We start from the raw sequence: 25216 nt of genomic DNA, 5'->3' as shown, positions 1-25216 counted from the left end.
CCCAAAGAATTGCGTCATTGCGGCAGCTTCTGGCCATTTCTCTTTCAATCTTCACTTTCCTTGAGCTTGTGGCGCATTTCGGCCGCATTCATTCCTCACTTTAAGTCTCGACATTTTGACTCGCAAATTAAAATAAATGGCATCGCATTTTTTCCTCCAGATTTCTGCTGTTGTGCTCCATCGCTTTTATCTGTTTCTTCCCCTGCAAAGTGGATGTTTAAACGACATTAAGTTGACTTAATTCCAACGCCTTAAATTCACCCAGCATCTTTCAGTTTATTTTTCGATAAGGCAGGATAATGAAAGAAAAAAGTTTGCCGCGAAGTGTGGCCAGTGAAAAGGTCAAGCAATTTGATTGTAACAGATTTAATTACAAAGTTCCGACGTAGTCGTGTGTTAAATTTGACCGAAAAGTTCATAAAAATGCATAATCTTAATGTTCAGCTAATGAGGCGTAAACAAGTCACGGGTTTGGGCCGGCGTGCTTTCAACTTTTCTTTTTACAAATTAAATGTAATTTGTTACGCAAATTGAGCACAATCTGAAAAAGAGCAGATATACAAACGCGATGATGTGAAGCTAAGTTCGTTTAAAAATGCCGGATTAAAATAAGGTTAATTATTTCAACAACCGGAAATGCAAATTAATGTTGCGATTCACAACGAAATTAAAATAATATTATTGGGTGTATTTTAAATAACAAATAAAATCAATATGTTCAACGTGACCAGGGAAAAGGCAGTAAAACAGGATTTGGTTTATGCAGTTTAAAAATATTTCGCTTTAATTTTATCATTTAAAAATGTACTTAATGCATAGTTTCATTGGCTAAAATTGTAGATAAAAATAAAATGTTTTCTCTTTATTTGGTTTAATCATTATCTTTCACTTTTCGTCTTGTATAGCAACAAATTGCACATTAAAGTTAAGATTTATCTATTAAATTTGCAATAGCTTCTTGCTCATAATGCAAAATTATTTACCCAATAAATTCTGCTGTATTAATAATGACTTCATCCCTTTGTTATATAAAAAGCGACTTTAAAGTACTTTCTCCTGCTCACTAATATTAAATCACTTTAGACCGATGTTACTGTTCGAACCCATAGCCCACTAATTCGAATGCCCATCTTTAACAACCGAATAATAATGGTAATCCAAATTAGAAAACCCGATACTGCTAAAAGGACTTAACCCTAGGGACATTCTAAGGCAAATGTAGGCTTTGATTTTAAAACTCTATTCAGGAACACAGACGTGTGGACTCTTCTATGTGTTTGTTGTGTCTTTGTTGGGGGTAGTATATAGTATATAGCATATAGCATTGGACTTTGAGACGAGAGTTCGTTCAGCTATTTGTAGATAAGCTACTCTGCGCGGTGGTAAGAACCGCAGTTATATTGGCTAAGCACACAGCACATCTGTAAGCAATTAAGTACACTTTCAGTTTCCTAAAGACAGTATAAACCTAATATAACCTATACTAAATCCTCAAAACCAAGCACACAATCAATCATTCAGGGGGCTCACTCTCTTAAATGCAGTCAACGATGATATAAATACGTGAAAAGGGGTTTTTGTGCTTCTTTTGAGGAGTTTGGGTATAATAGTACTGGATTGTCACAGGAAAGGATATGACCTTGCTATAATATTAGGGGATGTGTAAAGGTGATGAAATTCTTATTGATTAAGTGAGTTCTGAAGGGGAGATTATGCGTAATAATAAATAGGCTCCTTATGACATTGTACGATGATTTACGTGCTTCTAGTAGAAATACTTTTAACATAATTACTGAGGAAATTAATTAAAAAGCATAAGAGGCACCTTCTTAAGAAACTGAATTACGGAGATTGAACATGCGTTCGTCATAATACTTGTTCAATTTTTTTGGCTCACACTCACACACTGATCTAAATTAATTACTCCCCTACTAAATTCTAAAGCTACTGATAACATTTTACAAATAAAACTTAAATCCTTATCCTAGTGTTCGCTAACTTAAATTCATTGTAGTTTTTGGTGTTTGTTACTAAACCCGCTACCGATCCAGCACCTGCATCTAAAGCTTAGAGATTAATCGTATCCAGGTCCTGGCAGGGAGCACGAGGACTCATATCGTCCGAGCCTCCACTTCCTCTGCCATCATCTCCCCCATTGACCCGCCCATCAGCCGTTATGTCCGCCATTGACGAGTGGTTTTGGTTCTGATTCTGTCGCATATTTGTGTTGTTGTTGACCATATGCTGGCCAGTCACATTGTTGCTCTTAGAATTTGGTCCATCGGCCGAGTTCAGGTTGTTGTGTAGCACCTGTGTCTTCTTGGTGCCCAAGCCCAGAGGAAAAGCAAAGTCCTGCGGCAGCTTGTGCATAATTTTGCCGGAGGTTATCAGGCGACCAAAGCCCTCCTGGAAGTTGAAAGATCAGGTATAGGTTAGCTGGGTTCAATTAAAGATAATTAATGCGGTAATACCTGATGGGCAAAGGCGTATCCCGAACGTACGGAGCGCCGTCCACGACGTGATGAGGCCGTTCGCCTGACATCACTTGAAGCTCTGGAGTGGATCTTCTTCAGGGATTTTTGTCGGATCTTTATTCGGGAGTTCGTATTTAACATCAAAAAGCTTGCAATTCTTAAATGTTGCTTACCTTATCCGACAGACTGGGATGTACATCCAGTAAATAGAACTTGTAGGCCAAGACAGGAGCCACCAACGTCATCACCGTGATCAACATGGTAACCCAAAAGGTCAGGTCCTTCATAGCTTGAGTCAAGGAGCCAACATAAGGGCCACCAATCACATAGTTGTAGAAGTAGTCCAGCACAAAGTACCAAACTAGACTACCCCAAATGGTCACATGATTGACAACGGTCCAATAGGAGGTGTACAAAGATATCTAAAGGAAAATTCAAAAAAATTAGGGATTACCCGCCGATAATAGATTAGAGTTTTACTTGCCTGAGCTGTATTATCCACTATAAGTATGGTGGCCACAACGGCGCCCAGGGTCATGTGATCGCTCACAATAAATCCGTTCGCCGAGACGCCATCCTTGTAGACGCCATAGGGAATCAGGAACAGGACCAGCGAAGTGAAGGCACCGTGCAACACACTGTAGATGAACTCTCGAATGTTGAACAACTCGCTCTTTAGACCCGGAGTGTAGAGGCGCGGAAACTCTAGACTGTTCTTGTCCGAGACATCCTGTTCGAAGACGCCCAAAGCCAAAACGGGTAGCGATGTGTAAAATAGATTATACACCGATATGAACATCGGGTCGAAAACCGTCTGAGGAGGAATTGAAGTTAGTTAGGGCCCTGGAAAACACTTGTAGTTCAACTCACCTGAGCGCTGAAGCCGCAGAAGAGCGAGTACCAGCAATGGCACAGTGTAAATGCAAAGTTCTTGTAGAAAAAGTATCTGAGGAACTTGCACATGCGGTAATAGGACCATCGACCATGTACCAGCAACAATCGCTCAAGGTATCGAAACTGGGCTATGGAATAGTCACTGGAGAGGACAGCCTGAAGACCCTCCTGTCCTGAGATTCCAACGCCTATGTGAGCAGCTTCAGGGAAAAGTATTTCAAATATTACATTTTTTATTATTTGTTATGGCATCACCTACCTTTAATCATGGACACATCGTTGGCGCCATCGCCAATGGCCAGAGTGACTGCGTTTTTGGCACGCTTTATTAGCTCGACGACCAGCGCCTTCTGAAGTGGCGTTACCCGGCAACAGATGACCGCCTTGCACTGCGAGGCGATGTCCAGGAATCTGTAGATTAAGTCAAATTATGTCAATGATCGCGACTCGAAAATTATATGAATAATTATACGCACTTGTTCTCCAATTCCGGCGAAAGGCAGTGCACCAAGGAATGGCCATTGACCACCAGAGCGAATCCTGTATTTTCATCCACCACAATGGAGGCAGTGCCTCCATCCTCGCTCCCCTTTTCATCACCAAACAAGTCATTGCACTCAGCACTGTTTTTGAAAAAGCACCAGATTAGTTGGACAGAACAACATGATTTTGAACAATTAAATGGAAATGTCAGTGTACAGAGTGGTAAAGCTTAATGAGTTATATGTACAGAGAATTTGTTAAGCAACTATTTTGGAAAATCTATTTTGGTAATGAACAAGACTGGACAGTGACTGTTTGTTTTCGTGGTTCTGGAACTGGTATTTGTTTGAAATTAATTCTTAAGATTGGTATTTGTACAAGGCATGAGGAACAGACAGAACGCAAACAAATGTTGGGTGTTTTTAATTTGTAAAAAATATTTAGTTTGAAAAATATGTAAATATAGTTTACTTGACGGGCGGAACAAGCACCAATAGAGGGTTACATCCTTTGGTGGGTACTACTAAACTGTTTTCTTTCTAAGTTATTTATTTTCTTGTTACTTAATTTAAAACAATAGGATATTTTGCTATTGAAGTCAAACAGTCCTCTAAGACGAAAATAAAAAGAATCTGAAGTAAGGTTATTAAAATAAAATCTTGAAAGATAGGTGAAATTAAATAAAATTAAACATATAAATAAAAAACTTTTAGATACAACGAAAAATACATGAAGAAGTATTAGACATTTAGCTAAAATAGACTTTGATATAAGAAAGATATTCTAGCACTTAGAAGAAGATTAGGTTTCACTTCAGCTAGAAATATGTTTGGAAAATCATTCAATTTTAACAGCTAATCTATTTGGAATAGTTTTAAGGATTGCCCTCTACCTGTCCGGTCCGCCCTTATTATCCTTATTTTTCTCATCCCACCTAAAGGTAACCACCGAAATGGCGGGCGGTGGAGGCGGCGTGGGCGGGAGGTTCGTCTCCTGCATGAAGGCCGATGTTTGTGTCATGGTCACGCTCAGCGGATCCATGTTGCTGTCGCTGTTTAAGCGGTCAAATGGATCAAATCCTGGAAAAATAAAACGAAATATAAATACAATCTTAACTTCTTAAAATAAAAATGCATTCTCTTGTACTTACCGCCTGGTCGAAATCGATTGTATATCTTAATAGATTCCTTAAATTGCCTCAGCTGCTTTTCCACTTCCTCCACCGAATTGCCGTCCACGATGAAGACATCCGCAAGTTCATCCGTAAGCAGCTGGCAGGAGTAGCCGATATTGATGGCAGTTTCTGTAGGTAAAATAGCGAACAAATTGCAGTGGAACCACGAGAATTTTTCGCATCATGGCTTACCCTGCTTGTCGCCGGTTAGGACCCATATCTTTATGCCTGCATTCTGCAAATTAGCAATTGACTTGGGCACGCCGTCCTGCAGTTTGTCCTCAATTGCCGTCACCCCGACCAGCTGCATCTCGCTCTCGATCTCCTCGTAAATGGCATTCAGCTTCTGCTCCCTCGAGTCCATCGAAAGTGCTGCCTCCTGTTGCCGACTCCTCCAGTCGTTGTAGTACTGCTCCGTTAAACGTCGTTCAGCCAGCGCTAAAGTACGTAGTCCCTCGCCGGCAAATTTCTATGGGAGGAGCATGCCACAAATCAAATCGGGGTCAGGAAAATCATTAAGTTGTCTCACATTAAGGTGGTCCTGGGTGCGCGCCTTAAGGTCCTCCTGTCCGCCATGCAGACGATCATATATCACATTGTCCGCTCCTTTGCAGTAGAGAACCATGGAGTCACCGCGCCGGAGAATCACAGACATCCGCTTGCGGACGTTGTTGAAGTCGAGGATATTTAGGAGCTCGTACTCCTGTAATATTTTATTTAAATTTTTAGATTTTTATGTATAACAACTACTCACCTCCGTTTGTCCCATCACCTCGATGGTAATACTATTTGGTGTTCGTGTGCGAAAGACAAAGCCGAAATTGCGAGCGGCCGAGACGAGGGCAGCCTCGTCGGGACTTTGGGCCTGGTACTCCAACTTACCGTCCACCGTTTCGGCCATGACCGTGTGGCAGAGGGCCAGGAGACGGAAAAACACATGGGAGTGCTCCTCATCCGACCGAACGGCATCCAGCAACGTGCGATCGTACCAGCGGAAGTCACTCTCGTGATGCGGATTGGCCGAAAAGTCAACACTTTGAAGGGCCTGCGAAAAACAAATAGTTTGCTTTAGAATCTGCGAAGATGGAGGCATTTCCAAGTTACTGTACGATAAGCTTGGCTGTATACAATTTTCGGCCAGGTTAGCATAGTGTCCCAAAGTATATAATGCTTAGTTAATTATTGTGGTGTTACAATGGAAGTATTTACGATTCTAAAGCGTTCAATTTCCTCTTCAAAGCGATACTCAAATGGCTTCAACGTTGAAACTCATAAAATAGTGTTTAAATACTGTTCATGGGCAGAATATGATGTAAAATACGGTCTCATGTATAAACAAGTAATAAGCGGTACTATTTAAATAATAAACATAAAAACGTTTCTTAAAAAATAAATATTTTTATATTTTATTTGTACAATAACGAATTCACGACTCTGCTGAGGGTATATTGTGGGTATCAGAAAAAAGGGTTGTGTACAGCATACATACTTTCAAAATATTAAATACTTTTATCGTGTTATCGTGTTAAAGCCAAAAAATATCGTTAGCTGGTTGGGTGAAGTGGCATACATACACGGCGGAAACACATAAACAACACGTAACAAGATACTAATTGATAATAGTGGGTGTGAATTGAAGGACATGCAGCATGCATACGTGCACTCTGTGAGGCGACGAACTCCAATTGGTGGCGAGTGCCTTGGGTCGACGATGGTGGTGCTTGGTGGTGCTTAGTGTGGATGTGGATTGTGGCTCCTCGTCGAGGTGGTGCTCGAGCTGGGAGAAGACAACACCCAGCGTGGCTGTTGATGGCGCTTTTTTAAACCGGATCTTGACTAATCGCTTGCGGTTGTGACTTGAATGGTGCATGTTGTGTGTTTCTGTCTGTTGGCTGTCATGCAAAATCTTTACTTTGTCGCAACTGCTAGTGCGGGACAATTGGCGCTGCATACATCCGGCTCCACTCCTTTTGAAGCCGCCACTGATTCGTCGCTCCTCATTGCCTACGGGTGGACTAAGACCACTTCCACCCAACCTGGGTGACAAACGACCAGCGTCTTCGTCCTGACTTCTACTAGGCGCCGAGTATCGCACATGCTTGAGTCCTGGCCGCTTATCGCTGGTGTCCATCGGCGGAGCAGAGCGCTCGAGATCGGATCTGGGTCTGTCTGGCAGCACTTGCGCCTCCCCGGAGGATGTGACCACCATGGAAGTCTTCTTCGCATGGACCTCGGCCTTGTGCACTAGGATGATGGGGGGTGGTGCTGCAGGTGGTGCTACGATAGCTCCACTTGAGGGGCTGGGTCTGTTGTTGGTGTTGCTATTTTGGAAAATTGTTTGCTGCTATAACGAGTAATGTGAGTTGTTGTTTCTTCTCTTTTTTTCTTTTCTTTTTTTACATTGTCAGACGCACAATTAAACAAATACGCACACGTTTGGGGGTTCAAAGGGGAATGTCAAAGTTTAAGTTTGATTTGAAGACACGGCCTCGGTCGAGACTGAAATTTCTTTGGGCAGACTGTGCAAGAAACGGACACCGACACACACAAGACAACATTCCCTCAACCAAGTTAGAGGTTATATTGGCCTTTTGGACCCGAAACCCCGTCAATCCGTCACTCACCTCCGTAATCTCGACCAACTCGCCGGTGCGCAGGTCAATCACATCGCCATAACTGCGCCCATTGATGCTGCACTTGTTGAAGGTCATGATGTTCTGGGTGAGGGTGCCCGTCTTGTCCGAGAATATGTACTGGATCTGGCCCAGCTCCTCGTTGAGCGTGGTGGTGCGGGCTTTGGCATAGGTATTGGTGGTCGGATAGTACATCTCCTCATCCCAGTTGATGAGGAACGACTGTACGAAGCGTATAACCTGCACGGTATTATATTTGTTTCTTAGAAAGGCATTTAACTAACTGGTTGACATTGTATACATACCTCTACTGAAACGTAGAGTGAGATTGGCACAACTGTGTTTAAGACTATGGCATACGAGAAGAAGACCAGCAATCCAATGACTGTTGCTCCCGTGGGTATGTAATCTTTGGGTATGATGTGCTCCCAAGGCAGATACAGCTGGAAGTGCTGGCCAATTAGGCCCTCCCAGATGGCACAGCCAATCGCAAAAAGGGCACAAATCGACACCAGAAAGAGGACGATCTGAAGCGGGTAATGCAGTATATGTTAATAATAAGTAGGACTCATAGAAATCGAAAAGGACTCTACCCCAATGATAATAAAGTTGAGCAGGCGATCCACGCCAGTGCTCTTGAACTGCGTCTTTCCGGAGTTCTGCATCAACTTGGTGTCCACTCCGGCGAAGACCACCACGCCATAGCACCACTGCGTGTTCCGGAGGACACAGCCCCTCAGCAGGATCTTCTCGTTGTCCAGGGCGAATCTCTGGCCCCGCCAAATCAAGGTGCCATCGAATTTGTTCAGCAGGTTGTTGGGCCGCTCGCAAATGATCTCGCCATTGAAGTTCCAGAGCAAGTCATGGCGATCACCCAGCTCGATGGTTTCGGTCAGGCATTGCTTCGCCTTGAGATTCGTCTCCCCATCCAGTTCGGCTGTCTCGATGAAACACAGACCATTTGGCTCGGATGTGGACAGCAACAGGGTGTCGGCGGCTACGAACTGATTGTTGTCCAGCCGAATGACATCGCCCACCTGTACCTCCGACCACTTGGCCTCCACCAACTTGCCATTGCGCAGCGTTTTCGACTTGCGATTGTTTACCTGCGAGTCAGAAATATGACGTTGCTGAAAGGAAAACACAGATTGGCAATTAAGAAGAGACAGCGTAGTATTTTGTACTCACAATATCATCATAGGCATCCTTAACAGCCGTCAGAGTAAGTACTCCTATCAGGGGGATTGCTGTGGTCACTGGGGTGAGTGAGGATATCGCGGGTATCAGCTGGAGGACCAGCAGGCAGAGGAAATAGAAGTTGGCCAGCCGCTGGAATTGCTCCAGCAGATTGAAGGGCAGAAACGTGAACAGCGAATACTTGGAGGTCTTGATGTAGTTGTTCTGGAAATTAATGGCGATTATAATTTATAGTTTAACAAACAGAAAAACTTCATTTTGTGTGCATTCTAAATGCAGGGTAATTATTTACTTACGTGATATTTGAACTGGGCATTGAACTCTTTGTCGTTGGCTCGAATTCTACGTTCGTTTTCTGTGAATATAAAAAGAATATATTAGCTAGGATTCTTAAATAAACATAATGTGGTTGATAGATGATTAATAAACCTAATTACATTTTTCTATACATTTGCTATTGTCTACTATAATCTTAAAAATAATTTTTTCCTTAAAGCTATTGTACATTTTTAATCTCTTTTTACCCGAAAAATAGTACGAGCTGCGCCGTCTTCTAATCTGGGAAAGGCGTCTCAAACTGGGCACGGATTTTGACTCCGAGGCCACCGAAGGATCTCTCTGCTTATACAGCTCCTGGTCATCGGATTTGTTGGGTGGTGGATTGCCGCCTCCCGGCGCCAGGCTGTAGAAACTATCTCCTATCATTAGGGGTGTGGCAATGGTTTGCGTAGAGCTGCCTATATTCATGCCCTCCGGTTGGGCGAGGCAAGCCCTCCGACTGCCCTCCAAATCGGAATTCCTCCTGTCCGGCTGCTCAACATCCTCATCTTCATCACAGTGCAATCGTTTCCTTCGATTTTTTGAGCTCCTGGCGAACTGAAACCAACGGGTTCTTTTGCTGGGCGCAGAGCACGAAGCTTCAGGAGCTTCTTTTCCGATCTCATTCACATTTCCGGCTCCCGTTGTCGGGGTCCGCTCATTGTCCTCCTGGAGTTCCGTGTCCATAGGTTGGCCACCCAGAACTGAAAGTTCCAGAGTGTCGGGACGCCTCCTTAGCCGCCGGGCGGCCTCGCTGCATCTCCTGCCCCCGATCATGACCAGCTTAGGCTATAGGTGGAACAGTATCGATATGGGGCGTCCACATTACTCTTCATTCTACGAGGAAAAGCGAAAGTTTAACGTGTTGCTAACTCCCGAAAGATTAAAATGCAATTGAAAACCCATCGGCGCCGAACAAACTTCCCTGGGGGGCTGGCTCAATAAGACTGTTCGATCCATCATTTTGATAGACTGCTACCCCTCCCATTGCCAAAGAGCCCCAGACAGCTGGAAACGATTCTCCTCACACATTGAGTGTTTGCACGCATATGTCTAGGCAATAAATAAATAAACAAATTTCTCCTTTGATTCTCGGATACCCAGGGGGAATCGCCTTCAAAGGGTATATCAAATACTTGTTGATATTTTTAACTAGGGCTGAGTTCGGGACGAAAATATATGTACTCCCACATTTTAAGGCAATTAAGGAAAATTTACTCGCGTTACAGTATTCCAAAATAAATAGGCTCTCATAGTCCTATCGATTTTTCTAAAACAAAAATACAGTTTACCCTTTAAGCCTACAATTTATATCAATAAAATTTTTGATTGGCTTCCAAAAAGCATTGTAGGTTGTTCTAAACTGGCTGATGCCCCATCATTCCTTTTTTGTTCTCCACAAGGCAAATATAGTTTAATAGCTATGGTGCAGTTCAATTAAAAGTTCCTCCAATAATTATTTATTGTGTGAGATTTTAATTTGAAACTCAAACAAAACGATTGTAACAAAAACTGGTAATTAATTTGGAATTGCTTTTCAGTAGTTTTTAATTATACTGTTTACTGTATAGTCTGAGGTATGAAAGATTTGAATTAAAATAGAACTTTAGTTTAAATACATTTGGAAAATATCTCAGTGTTCTTGAGCATAAGCTTGATATCATCTTTAAGGCAATATTAAATTGCAAAAAAGCTTTCCAAGAATCGCCTTTCTGGTTCCTTTGCCGTTGCTTTTAATAGTTCATTTTATAAAGCACGCACTGTATTTACTGCCAGTATCCAGCCAAACATTTTCACCTTGCTTTCTTGGAATTTTCTCGGAATTTTCATGTGAGTACATCTGGGTGCATTATGGTTGAGCAGTCGACTACAAATATAAGCAGACATGTGTACTGCTTTATGTTTACTTTACTGCCTTATGCTCGATTGAGCAAATCTGCAGTAAGCAAGTCGCTCTGACGTCACAAAGCTGCCACTGAGTGAGTGTGTGTGCGTGTGTGTAAGCATTTCACACATTCAACAAGTGGCCTTTATTTGGGCAACAACGAAAAGGAAGCTGCAGCAAAATAAAGTTCTCTCTTTTTACTCTCTCTTGCCTTTCATAAATGTGGAAAACGGGCGGGTGTCAATGTCAAAACTGTTGTCAAGGCCACGGCGAATGCAGGCAAAAGGTGGATATGAAAGGCATAACGGTAAGGGAGAACGGAAATTGAATCTGAGACGAAAAGTTGAGCCCAAAGTTTTTGTCTCTTTGCTAAGGATAATAAAGGCAATCGGCAAAAGTTTGGCCCCACATCCGCCCGTTTTCGAATTACAGCTGATTGGCGCTCTCACATTATTTTGTATGCCTCTCCCAAGCGGACTCTCTCAACTACACTGAGGAAATTGGATTGGTATGAATAAGTTATTCTGGGCTGCTTTTATTTGAAGAACATTTTATATTAATTTAACATATATTTATCTAAGTACTTCTGTATCTCCATGTAACCTTTAAAATAGTAATAGTATCTTTTTTCCCTGTGTAGCAACAACAATGCTAAGCTCTGTCGCGCTCTCTCTCCCCTCTTTTCCCATGCACTCTTCCGCTCTCCTTAACGATATCCTGCTGCGAACATGAGTCATGCATGTGAATGTAAATTTGCTCCTTGCTCTCAATTTGTTTCGCCTTCTTGAGTTGTTTTTGCTGTTCGCTTTTCCTTCGCTCGCATGCGTCACCTTTGGTGGGTTTGCAGGGGGCGGGGTTGGAAACAAATTAACTACAAGAAAAGGCCAAAAGAATCGATGAAGGCTCAATAATTATGCTGAGAGCAAAGAAAACACAACGAAACAGGGGCAAATGAGGAACATGTTTTCGGTGCCAGGTGCCAAATGCATCATCATGATCCGCCTCTCTTCGGCCCTTCGCCTTCTACCGCTATCTCGCTCCTTCTCCTCCTCCTCCTCCACCATTCACCCAGCTTCGTACATTTTTAGCACATTTCTTGCACTTATTTTGCACCGCTTGCGTTTGTTTTTTCCGTTTGTTGCTTATTATGTTTGCCTTTTTTCAGTTTTTCTCGTAAGTTTTTGTGGAAACGCGGAAACACCTTATTTTGAAACTGCAACTCGAGTTTTTCGCGAAGCAGGGAGTTATATTCTACTTAATTGGCCCAAGGCAACGCGAAGTGCTAGGCGGTCCGCAGCGCGATAAACAAAAACGGCTAACGCCAAAGCCAAATGGCCAACTGCCGCGCGCAAACTGCGGCCAAAATGGGCGACGGCGACCGCGACGGCGACTGCGACGCCGTCAGCTGAGCGAAATGCGAGTAGAACGATGACAACAAATTGCCGACTGCGCTGCCAAGGCAACCGGACTTGGCAACCGATTCACGCACACCTTCAAACGCAAACGGTTAAAACCAGCTTGTCTCAAAAGAGAGCTATGGAAAAGCTTCGATAAGCAAAGTTTATCATTCCAACTAAAGTGATCTGCGGTTCAAAGGTTCAAAGCACAATAGGTGAAAATTTCTACTCTCAGAAAAGAGGATTTACTTTGAGCGTAGAAATCTTTTGAAAAGCTTAAATAATGTGTTGTGAGCTGACTTGATCGATTGCCTTAAGGTCGCAGTGCAAACGCTTAAGTATTTTCATGGGCTTATGGGTCGTATGAGTAATATTTACAAAAACGATAATGCTATTAGGGTCCACCCTAATCCTTTTGCGGTGTCGGAAATATAACCGTATGTATTTAAATGTGATTTTATTCTGTTTTAATATTTTATTTTATCCTACGATTTTTTAAATTCTTTTTATATTAGTAATAATTTTTGAAAACAATGAATATTTAAACAAAATTCATATTATTACTTAATCACTTATTATTGATGATCGAAAGAGTATTTACCAGTTCGTTGCGGCAAAAAATCGGTCAACAATTTCCCAAGTTTGTCAAGCATAAAAATGAGCAAATTTCGTAAGTCACCCTAAGAAAAAAACAAGGGAACAAATTCGAAAGAGAACGAGTGAGTCGACAAACAAATTGGAGGTGCTCTCCCTCGCTCTGGCACGTGAATTGAACAAGCAAGAGAAAGCGTGCTCTCTCTTACTCTCTTCAAATAAGCAGCAATGTCAATGTCAAAACAAGAAAAAAAAACACATTATTGGCGCTTGAAGAAGTGGCGCATATGGGTTAATGAATGATTGCCGGGGGGCGGGAAATGGTAATCACACCCCGTACACATTGCATTATGTTTTTTTTTCTTTCGGAACAAGGCAAACTTAATCAGCGTAGCGCCAAACGCTGAATGTACATTTGATTCGAGTTCCTATTGAATAATGAATTTCGAAAACATGGATTGTGTAAGTTTATTGTGCGGTTTTCGTGGCCACAGATTCGCATTTCCGGAATTCTTTGAAGGTATTACCTGTCGCTCAATTATCAAAAGCAATTGCAAACATTATAGTTATATATAGTTCTATATTACTTTGTTACGAATATTCCCTACTTTCGTTTTCGCTAGGAAAAAAGTTGTGTCGTCTTGCAGTTTCTCAATTCGTTCTATTTTTAAAACAACTTTAACAAAATTGAGTTTAAGGGTCACAAGCTTAGCTTGGCAACTTCAAAGTTGGGTGGGTCGTCAAGATACTTGTCTCAAGTCAATAAAAAAATTTTACAAGTTTTCCTGATTCGACACTCTTGGATAAGCGTTTATTAGTTGCACATCAAAAGGTCAGTTTGTATCTTTGATCATTTTGTATATAAACAAATTGGACAGATTATATGTACTGAAATTTAAATTATATTTTTATAATTATCTTAATAATCTTTTATATTTTGCTGACTAGTGTATTACACAAAGTTATGTGTACACACTTACAAGTCAACAAGTACCCACCCTTACTCATGAATCGGAATAATTCGCATTCATTCATTTCATTCATTGAGCGGACGAAACAAGGCGCCTAATAAATCGAAGTGCCGTTTTGACCAAGCTCAAGGCACTCACGCACTTACACATACACACTTCGACTCCCCCGCACATACACACACACATACATACACCCACATGCACATGTTTGGGGCATTGGCTAACGGTACCTTTGCGGAATAGTGTCAGGGCCAAAATCGAGCAACGGGCGGCTTTTTGTCAGAGTTCCGCGTCGACTCTCCCTGCAATTGGTTTAGTAACGCCAAAGAACTGGGTCACTATCTGGCCGAAATCAGTAACAACTGTTCAACTTTTTGGCTCCCCGAGGCAGCGAGATTTCCCAATCTGAAATGCCAAAGGCTTTGAGCAAAATCAATTTGTAGCGGGAATTGTGCTTATGCTGCTTATTGATTCGTAAGTCGAGTTTTTGTTGGATCGCTAAACGCATTAATTTTGTTTTAATTGTTAGTATCATAAGTAAATCTACCAAAACAGATAACTATAGAGGTATGCATTTTATCATAGAATTAGGATGGTCCGTACCTGACCTGACCTACCAAAACTCTTATCTTGTTTGGTATTTTATTATATAACTATTCCTTAGAGTTAAATAATCGGTTATATTTCTTATAAATAATGTAATAACAGCACAACTCTCCTTTAAAGTACAATTCGCATGGATTTCGCTTAGATTTATTATACTACATTCCAGTTCTTATAGAGTAGATCTTTATTAGCAAAATTTGTGCCATTTTAAACAATTTAATTTAGGCCTATTTTTAATTTCAATATTAGCTCGATATTCGTCGCCATGAAAAGTGACCACTTGATGGCATTTCGAACCAACTTAACTTTCTCTCTTCCACTCACCTTTGGCCAATTGTGGTTGGGTTTTTGTGCCCATTATGAGGGTGTCTCTCGGGGATGTGTGTCCTCGGCGGGTTTCTATCTGATCTGATAAGGCCAGCAGGACTCACGCGGCTGGCGGCATCCAGGGCTGCTTGACTCCGGTTCCGACAGCGGTTCCGGCTCCGACTGCGAATGGGACTGCGACTGGGACTGGGACCGGTTGGCCAGCAGCTCGGTTTCGATTGTCGTCGTGGCTGAGCGGACTGATTGGACCGAGCGGACGCCAACCTCCTCCATATGGCGGCCTTGTCGAGCCGCCGAAGGCTGCCTGGAAGAGTGGGAATGGGAATGTGTGGATTCAGTAAGCATTCAAATGATTCGTCATCAGGGGAAAAGTTTTGCTTTTTCTAGATTTCACTGTTGAATTTTTAATGGCGCTCGTAAAGCTTTTTAAATGGTGTCAGCTGGTGACCCAGAAGGTCGATCCATTGGCCACTATTCACGGCTGGATGTGGGAAAGGATTGTCTGGCGCCCAGCTGGAGGAAAAGTTTCCCCAAACAAATAAACTTGGGCTTGGTCTTGACTATGGTCTATTTAAATTTTGATGCGTTCACATGCTAATTGTCACACGAATGAGCTGATTTACAGGGGCCGGGGGTCTGATGTGTCCATTAACAGCTGTCCATTGTGGTGTAACCGCTATTAAAAGCAAATACGCCCTCCTAGGATCACGTCCTTGGTGGTTATAGGAGCATGCACGGTGTGCCACACGGCGGATACGTAATGTAACATGCATTAATTGCATTTGTAGGTGGGGTTTCGTCGAAATGCTGGCGTAATATTTCGTAATTCATTTGCAAACGGATGCACAAAACTAAGTCAAAGTAATGATCGAAAATTAATAAAAGCAATTACAGCCGCGAGCAAACAAAACAGAGCCAAAATACATAAATACAAAGAGCGATTTACCTAATGTGACTCACTCGACGACTCGTAAACAAAGCAGAAAATGAAGCTCAAAAGCAGATGAAAAACGTTGCGAGTGCACATGAACCCGGCCGGAATCTGACATAGTTGAGATTAATGCGAATTGTGAACACCCTTCCTATACATTTTTCAGTAATATGATAAATTTCTAGCAAGACTCGTTTAGTTCATATACAAACATGGACTTAAAAAGTCTGAGCAAATACATCAACAATATTATAATTACCAATTCATTTAAAACGCAAGCTAAATATAACTAAAGTAAAACCATATCGTTAAATCCCGTATGCTAATTGCGAATAATAAGAGTCCATTCATGAATAATAAACAAACGACCGATTTGTGTGTCGATCGCAAACCCCTATAGGTCACTCGATTGGAAGCCTTTGTTGATCGTTTACTTTTTGAATACCATACGTCCCCCCTTGCCATAGAGCTACAGAGTAAGTGACTAAGTGGCAAAAACCCAACAAATTGTTTATAACGAAATGTACGGCTGAGTGTGGCTTTTGAAGTACATTGCAGCTGGACATCCAGATGTGGCAATCACTTTTGCACCGGAAGTTTTTATCGCTGTGACCAAAACCAAACATCATGTATCAACCAGATTTCCAGATTTTATTTTTTGTTTTCACTAATGATAAACTAATGCATTCAGGCTTCAGGCTTTTTGCGTTTGTAATCTGTGACCCACATAACTTATAATTAGAACAAGAAATCAAAAATACCAAACCTTTCAAGCCAACGATAAATAAATCAACTGAAGCAACACAAGTTTACCAAAAATATAAAAGTGACTTCCAGCACTTTCGGGTGACCGATATATGAATTATCCATAATTACATTCATCCGAAATATTTTCGATTATTCCCATGCTTACCCTACCCTAGATAGGCATATAATTGTTTCGTATCTATTTATGGATCATTACTAAAATCCTTGTATAAATTGGACTAGTCACACCCCAGAACATTTAAAGCTAATAAACCTTGAACTAGTTACACATAATTAGTATGCGTATGTGATATGTAAGCCCTGTGTTCTGAATTTAAAAAATTAACATAAATTAATTATACTAATTTTAATGAATCAATTAATATATAGTCTTATTGTTTATTTTTACAAACAAGCAAATTCTCAACTATAAAAATGCAGTAGCTATTATATGACAGTCATATATTTGGAATTTCACGGCTGTCAGTTTTACAATCAGATAGTCTGTATCTAAAACCAAATCCATCACTTTGGAATAATTAATAAGACAGCCCAGGCAAGATAAGCTCATTTCACACAAACGCATCTGATATGGAAGTTTGAAAAAATACAACAAAATGTATTTCTCGAATATGAGTGCCCTCCATTAACCGCTCGCAAAAGCAGATACAAAATCGCCCGAGATACTTGTGTTCAGTCAGTCGGGCGACTGCAAATGAAAGGCAATCAATGCAATTGAATGTTGGGAGCATCAATTTCAATTGATTTGGCGCAATTAGAGCACCAGCAGTAAGAACTAACAAAGAAAGGGACTGTGCAGAGGGCCATAGAATCACCCACGTGCAAATTCAATAAAGACTGGGTCAGATTCCACGGCGGTGAGGTGGAGAATTGGGCTCTAAGCGCTCCGCTTGGGTCCCACCATAATAGGCGCATAAATTATTTAGCTTGCATTCATAGTCCCTAAATGACGCGACCGCCGCGGAAGCGAGCGTTTCAGAATGGAAATGTGCAACCAAGGTCAATGCTTCCCACATTACCAGTTTTTCATCCCCCCCACAGTGCAAAACTCCCTGCAAATTCCTTGAAGTACCTATATATCGCCATAAACCGGAGGGCTAAAGTCCGTGCAAAATTCCTGCTGCAGGAGTGGGTTGAGTCCACCTATTATAACATGGGAATTCTTAAGTTGCGTGGAAATTTCAACACGCTAAACGGCTGATGAATAAGTAGAGCAACAAAATTCAACCAGTATTTGCAAATTGAGTTTTAAGAAAATCGACGTTTAAAAAGGAACTTTTTGAAGTTAGTTGCTTGCTTAGTTCATCAAAATTATTTTGCTAACATGTTGAACACAGATATACACTTAAAGAGTTCGTATATCCGATAGATACTCGCTGCACTTGTTTGCTTCTAACACTCTGACAGCTGAGGAAAATCCATTAGCTGGCATACACATAGGTGTCGGGGGGACATCTTAGGTTGAACTATAATCCCTCGCAGGACTTTCCCTCCACCCTAGATTGACAATCAATAATTTAGCCGTCTTCGTGGTCGAGAAAGGACTCATCGCAGATAATTACCATGCAGTGGCCACTAATCCCGGGACTCGTGGGAGTGCGTGCTCCGTGTGTTGCATTAAAAATGTATTTGCTACTGAAAACCCCGGCTTGGTGACACGTGGCCCACTATTGGATGTCTTGCCAAGGTGTGGGAAACGGGCCGTTTCCAAGTTTTCCCGCACAGCTCCCCGCTGGAAATCCTCCTCAGACTTGTTGAACCAAACGCCGCAATGAGACATTTCATGTGGCAACATCTGTCCGTCGATTTCCCAAAGCCATTGTGCTCGGATACGGCGGTTTGTCTTTGGGCCAAGTTGTCACCTCACCGGGAGCGACGAACGGCGAGCTTCGGTTACCCCAGGTGGGCTGTGCGTGTGCCGGCGATTGCGTGATGGGAACACCTCATCCTATCCTATCGCCGCTCCAACTCGCACGATTTCCATCGGTAGATAGCGAAATTATGTATCCAATGTGGGCAGGAGCGGAGATGTGGGTCGTCTATAGCAAACGCTTAAAGCCAAATTGACGCTAGGAATGCAAATCGAAATGCGGGTTGGGGTCGTAGTTTGGAAGATAGTTTGAGCGGGATATTGAAATGCGCAAAGAAAAAAAAACGAATAAAGATATTCCTAGTCAGGTGAATTGAATTGGTGCCCAAATCTAATTGAATTCGGGAAAACGCTGGAACTTTTCGTCGGGATAGATATTATTTGGTCAAATAGGACTTCAACTGATTAAATTGCTTGGAATTTTAATTTAAGTGAAATTTTTAATATTTTTTTAATGATTATATGAATAGTGGTTATTCATTTAAATGAAGTTACTATCTTGAAGAAACATTTGACATTTGACTAATTTATAAATGGCCTGTGATTTACTTTTAATTTAACACGATTTTTGAAAATCAGTCCAGTTGCTTATATTTTATTATATTTATATATATTTATATTATTATTATATTTATTATAAACGTGGCATGAAGAACTGAAACTATATCAACCCACATACTTTTTTTTACCAAACTGGCCAAGTTCATGGCGGACCTAGCCCAGCTAATTTGTGGCAATGTTAATGGGGCTACATGCCCCATTGGGTATATTGGCACCACCTTTCCCTTTCTATGGTTATAGCCCATCTCTTGCTTTCTGGCTTTCCCTTTTTGTCCAGTTGTCTATCACTCTTTGGCCTTTCGGGGTAACCATATGAAATGCAGTCGGAGCTGAGGTAAATCAATTCAGTGGCCAACAATTCCCGTAGAGTGCTTCTACATACCCAGTTATATATGTATGTGTATATAGTTATTGTACATGTAGGAATATGGCAACTATAATTTGGTTGGACATTTTGCGGGCGCCAAGTGTATTAAGCTTCGTGGAAGTTGTGGCGTTCAATTTTTTCATTCATAGTTCAATGAGTGGAAAATTCCTCTGCAGATTTTAATATTTTTCCGATGTTTTACGTTCTTTGATTTTTATTACATGTTACTGTTCCTTTTTTATCTTGAAAATAATAATGGCATAATAATTGATATTAATGTCGAATACGTTAATCGGAAAGCCTTCTGTATTTACTGTTTGCAAAATAATTATAATATAATTGGGCCAAATATCATGAGCGATGGAATTTTTTATTTAGATCAATGGTCGTGTGCGGCAAATATTTTGCGCTGTTTTCAGGTTGCCAGGTAAACCTGGGTCAGTGAAAGCGACTAAACCGATTATTCGACTCTTATCTGGCCACGAGATTGCTTCCACCCTAACTACCTATTTTTTATACGCCACTTTCACCTGCCCACAGTCCTCGCCCTTGTCCTCGTCCTCGTCCTTTGCGTGTCCGTCTATTGCCTTTGACAGTGACCGTCGTCGTGGTCGTCGTTGTCGGTTGTGGTGGTGGTCACTGGTTGGCGTGTGGCGAGCACTTATAGCTGTGCGCTGACCGATTGTCCATTGTCCGTTCCACAGGGTCTACAAGGGGGGTGGGGGATTTGGGCCACAAATAAGTGCCGGCCGTTGCCGGACACGGCCGTGGCTGTACAAATTCGGAGATAGTCGTGGACAGAGCTCTTGGACAGAAGCTCTCTTAAAAATTGAGTTGTGGTCCCAAGTGTGTCAATCAAAAGTGCCACAAGTGTCTCCAATGTGTATCGATATCGGGTAAGATAGCAAGTGGCAGAAATATCCTCAAGGTTGCAGTGGAGCTATTTTCTCGTTAGGTATGAAAAAGGTGAAGCAATTTAGATAAATATTACACTTGGCACACACGTTTGAAACCTTGTCAAGTAATTTGTATTGTATTAACGTTTCTTAGTTGCGTACCAACCTATATCAAACAAAACTTAAATTTATATTGCAGATTTAAGGGCTCATTATTTATTAATATAAATTTCGATTTTGTGAAAGTGATTATAGGTAGTTGAAGCAATTTACAAATATTTTGGCATTGCATTTCAACTTCGAACTGTCAACAAGCAAAACAGCGGTGTTCAAAACAACCAAATTTGCATTTATTAAATATTTATGCAGCGCCTGCAGGCCCCTGATAATAGCTTTAATTGTAAAATATGGATTTTTATTTTAAATAATGTATATCTAGATTGTTGTATGTTCTTTTTCCTGCCTTTCTGATGTATAACATAATTTTGTGTATTTTTTGCCTTTGCCATCTTTGCTTTCATTGTTCAACTTACTTATCTCACATGTGGGTAGAAGCAATTTGTATCTCTCAATGCCTTATCTTTGTCTCAGTTGTGTGGACACTAAATATTTCCATCTTTGGAGTGAGTCAGAATGGCACAAACCTGAGGTGTCTAACCCATTTTCATAAATATCTAGAAGTTAACAAATTGTTCCAAGTTCTAGAATTTTATTGCCATATTTTAAGTTCCAAAGGGCGTTGCCACTGACTGTACTAATGTGTTTGAGTTCTACTGAACTAGATGCTCCTTTTATCTCTGATTCGTTTTGGCCTCTATTATCTCAACTTTGGCAAACACAAACAAATTGTATGAAGTAACCACAGAATTGCCTTGTTCATAATATCTACAGTTTTGAAACAGCCATATTCTTAAGTAATTATTATTAAAAGTCGAGGGTTAACTGCCGGCAAATACGTTAAAAAATGATAAAAACAATTAGAAGCATCGCCAAGGAATGGAGAAACAGTAAGCGGAATGGGAAATGGCAGAAATTAGTTTTTGCCTTGCTTTTGGTGATTTCTTTCGAACGAAACTTTTTACTGGAAGATGACATCACTATGTGAAGACCGCCACTGGAAGATCAAGACGAGAAACAGCATGAAGACACGTGTCTGCCTTGGCTCGATCTTCACTTTATTTTTCCAAAATCTTTTCAATAGCTTACGGATACACACATATATCATTATTCTTAGGCCTAATTAAGCCTAGTCAAGTCAACCGACGTATAAAGGAATTATACGGCTGGGAATCCCCAACATCAAAACGAATATTTAATATCTACATACATCAACCAAAGAAGTGATGTCGTCAGTTTGCTAAGTAAAAATTCTTGGAAAAATATTATTATTATTTGTGTTTCCGAAACCATACAATCCCTTCCATTGTATTTCTTGTAGTTGATTTAAAACTATTATCTTCATAACTTGTAATCTGTTAATTCGAGCTTGTCGATCTGAAATGTCTATAAATGCAGAGGAACTTATTTAGGGCACACACGTTTTACCTTATTTATTTTAACCCTTCAATGTTTTTAATAACTAACTACCAGTGCCAGACGCCTGGCTAAAGTCAATGACCAAGATCGACCGATAATGCCAGTCACTATAAACATGACATTGCGGAAAAGCTGACCACCCAATAAGGGCAAAAATCGGAATAGACCCTTAGATACCCCTATAAACCCACCTGAGTGACGAGGTGTCAGCCAGTGTGTTTAACATAGAAGCGGAGATTGCAACAGATTACCTCGATCCCCGAGTTCAGCCGAGTTGCAAATTTTCTGGGAGAAACTGTGGCAAAATTGAAATGGGGAGCAGGTGGAGAGGCAGGGGTAAGATTGTGCATATTGCACCAGCTGTTTATAAGTCACTCAAAATAATTGGAAAAGCAAAAGTGCAGCATCAGTGCTGGCACTTTTGTCTGCGGGTTTCCATTTCTTTTCATTTAGGTTTATATAGCTTTAAATTCTTTTAAGTATGTAAATTAACTGTTTTTCAAAAGTTTAGATGTAAATAAATTTTTGAAAATGGTATGTTAGCACCACTGAACAACTGATTGTTTAACAAAATTGTGAAATTCATAAATTTTACTCCACTTCTATGAAACCCAAATGCAATTGGCAACACTGAACAGCAGATTCAGTTAACTTCTCTAATTTTTTGAAAATTAAGACACTTGGGTCTTGAAAATACTGACAGCACTGAACAAAAAAACTTACCCGGCAAATCGGCCCGATGGGATGGGTAAATCGGGAGTTACGGCAGAGCAGAGCGTTTAAGCCGAGCTTGAGACTATAATGCCGGCGTCGACTTTTCGAAGCTTTTGAATTTTCCGCTGTTGTTTGAAGTTGTTGGCGGTGTTGTTGTTGCAAATTCTGCAGCTGTTGCATGCGCTCTATTGTGATTTGTGTTTTACTCGTTTTATTGCACTTGACATAACTTTTCGAGGGGATTTTGGAATTTGTGTCGTTCCAAAAATTGAGAACGAAACGTATAACTCAACAGAACTTCGGAATCAGACCCGCTTCTTCGCCAAGAACTGTGATATTTCCGGCCGACGGTTTGGTGTTTTTTTTTCCACCGAGCACGCGACCGCTTCGTTAAAAACTTGGATTACAACTGAAGCGGCGAATTCTCGGCGACGTAGTACCAACAACTGAGCGCGCTATAGCTATAGCCATTGCTTCTCTTTCGCTCGCGCGAGAAGAGAGCTTTGCACTCTTCTTACCAACTGATAAATGTTAATTGGTGTTGCCAACCCGCGTTGCCAACTACTGGGGGTCTTGGGAAAAAGCTAAAGCTGGAAAAGCTAAAGCTAATTGAACTATCGCTGCAGGTAAACCTATAATTTCGCATGAGACTAACAAGCTCACGGGGGAATTTCCCATGAGTGACGAACATTAAGCACTGATGAGTAAAGTCGGGTAAATATATTACGATCAGTTTAACGCTGTAATGAACATTTTATAAGACATCATTTTTTATAACAGAATCCCTTAATTTAATAGTAATGGATGTAATTAATGCTTAAGTATTAGCAATTAAAGATTGAAATTGTAGACTTAAAATTTCTAGACTGCATTACCTACTGTTGCAAAGTTAATTACTTACCAAAAAAGAAGTTTACATAAACAATTAAAGGACCAATTACTAAAAATGAGGGACTAAGTATCCTAAAATTCCCACTTAGGGTGTGTTGTGTAAGAAAAATGCCCAGCTTACCACTTAAGAGGTCTGGCAAGCCCACAACAATTAATATAAATTAAAGCGTTACGATTATGCGAGACAATCTTCATTAATTAGACGCAAGTCGAACATAGAACAAATTAGCCAAGGGTTCGCATCCAGTGGGTGTTTGCGACCCCAGCCAACAATGTCATTAACGTCACGTCGCTTTCGCCAGTGTCTCCTTCACCTTTTCCCGTCCCAGGACAAAGGGTGCAGTAATTATATTTACCGTTAATCCTGATTCACCACAAAAGGATAACGACGCGCAGGGCAAAGGGTGACCGCCTGAATAGGAAAAAAAAAAAGAAATGCAACAAAGAGCGTTAGTAGCGCGAATGTTGTTGGTGCTAAAAGTGGGTTACAGCGGTTACAATCAACCTTAATGAACTCGAAAACCCACGCACACGTTTTATCTATCATTTTTAACTTAGTCAACTAAAAGTTGACTGAAATCAGGGAAAAAAACTAATTGCTTACAGAAAGAAGTGTGGATTTTGAGGTTGTTGAGGAATAAAAAAAGTTACTCACTTATTCCGAGCAAAATTAATTAAAGACTATAGAGAATTATAACTTAGTACACGGTATCTCGAGATCGACTATTCGGCTTGCAATCGATTCCATCTGCAGTTCATTTACATAGTATTCGATTAAGTGCAATTTACTTTCGCTTCGATTTCTATGGGTTTCCTTTCTCTATGGCATTTGAAATGAAAAGCGTGAAGCTTAAAGTGCGTTTGGCTCGATTGCCCGAACACTGAAATCAAGTGCGGTAGATTGTGAGTTGCTGGTTGCACTCAAACCCCATTGATTCTCGAACTTTTACTGGTTCCCTCTGACAATAAACACGGCTCAACTGGCTCAAACCGCAGGTGCAGGCTGAACTTTGGTTCTCTAGGTTGCAGTTGATGTTTATCTATTTCCGAATATTGGTTTTATTTGTCTTCCATTGCTGTTTTGTCATTCAATTCTTTAAAATCGAAATTTACATGACATTTTCTAACAGAGTTAACACTTGCGAGCCTCAGGCTGTCACATCCGTTTCAATAATAACAAAATTATAGTTTGCATTATCGTTTGGTTTCCTGTTAATAGGACACGCTGCGAGTTTAACTTGTTTGGCCTAAGTGCATAAATTGCTAATAAATTGTCACAACATTATTCATATTGGTATTTTCCAGACCATCTCCTTGGCTCTTCAATAGTTTTCCTTGACAAATATTTAATATCGTAGATGCATTTTCCCTTGTACTGGCAGAATAAAATCAAACCAGATTTTCCCATATGTGTATGCGTGTATGTTCCCTTGTACGTCTATCAGAAATTTGTCTAGCATGTCATCGAAAATTCGCATATTCGGAGAGAGCAGAGTTTCGGCACCCTTCCAAAACGAACAAGGATGTGGACAAAGGAAAATATATATTTATATGCATTCGCAGGGAAAATTGAAGTCTGAAGAAAGCTGAAAAAATTGAGAAAAGCAATCATAATGTAGATATTGAAATATATTGACAAGTGTGCGACTCGAGATTCACTACCCAAAATGAGCAAACCAATTTTTGAGTTCAAGTTCCTGCCCCAAGAGAAATGATGTTTGTTTAAATT

At 40.9% G+C, this 25216-nt stretch overlaps 1 protein-coding gene across 11 annotated transcripts; it reads right to left on the bottom strand.

Annotated features, from left to right (window-relative positions):
* Nucleotides 1-762: 762 nt before the first annotated feature.
* Nucleotides 763-22990, bottom strand: LOC117143242 (phospholipid-transporting ATPase ID). 11 transcript variants are annotated; one of them, XM_033307794.1, is made up of 20 exons: nucleotides 12139-12399; nucleotides 9380-10010; nucleotides 9152-9210; nucleotides 8847-9059; nucleotides 8252-8788; nucleotides 7964-8185; nucleotides 7650-7898; nucleotides 6683-7369; nucleotides 5780-6070; nucleotides 5555-5728; nucleotides 5218-5494; nucleotides 5002-5154; nucleotides 4744-4930; nucleotides 3845-3991; nucleotides 3628-3779; nucleotides 3345-3568; nucleotides 2959-3288; nucleotides 2648-2896; nucleotides 2472-2588; nucleotides 763-2406 (listed from the first exon to the last, which is right to left on the bottom strand). In XM_033307794.1, exons 2-20 carry the CDS (start codon nucleotides 9948-9950, stop codon nucleotides 2068-2070), a joined length of 5178 nt encoding a protein of 1725 aa, XP_033163685.1. In that variant the 5' UTR covers nucleotides 9951-10010; nucleotides 12139-12399; the 3' UTR covers nucleotides 763-2067. The 11 variants fall into 11 exon arrangements, with proteins under 11 accessions (XP_033163685.1, XP_033163688.1, XP_033163687.1 ...); XM_033307797.1 differs by having other exon boundaries at nucleotides 4786-4930; XM_033307796.1 differs by having other exon boundaries at nucleotides 6683-7366.
* Between the last annotated feature and the right edge of the window lie 2226 nt (nucleotides 22991-25216).

Source organism: Drosophila mauritiana, chromosome 3R (genome assembly GCF_004382145.1).
Source record: "Drosophila mauritiana strain mau12 chromosome 3R, ASM438214v1, whole genome shotgun sequence".
NCBI lineage: Eukaryota > Metazoa > Arthropoda > Insecta > Diptera > Drosophilidae > Drosophila > Drosophila mauritiana.
The sequence above is the reverse complement of the archived record's forward strand: the minus strand, read 5'-3'. Positions and strand labels throughout refer to the sequence as shown.

Bases quoted from the DNA above. Each gene is read 5' to 3' on its own strand.
- LOC117143242 (XM_033307794.1), bottom strand. From the start codon at position 9,950: ATGATCGGGGGCAGGAGATGCAGCGAGGCCGCCCGGCGGCTAAGGAGG. The intron at 5,155-5,217 runs GTAAGCCATGAT...TTTTACCTACAG, and splicing joins CCTAACCGGCGACAAGCAGG to AAACTGCCATCAATATCGGC. The intron at 3,780-3,844 runs GTGCGTATAATT...CTTAATCTACAG, and splicing joins TCGCCGGAATTGGAGAACAA to ATTCCTGGACATCGCCTCGC.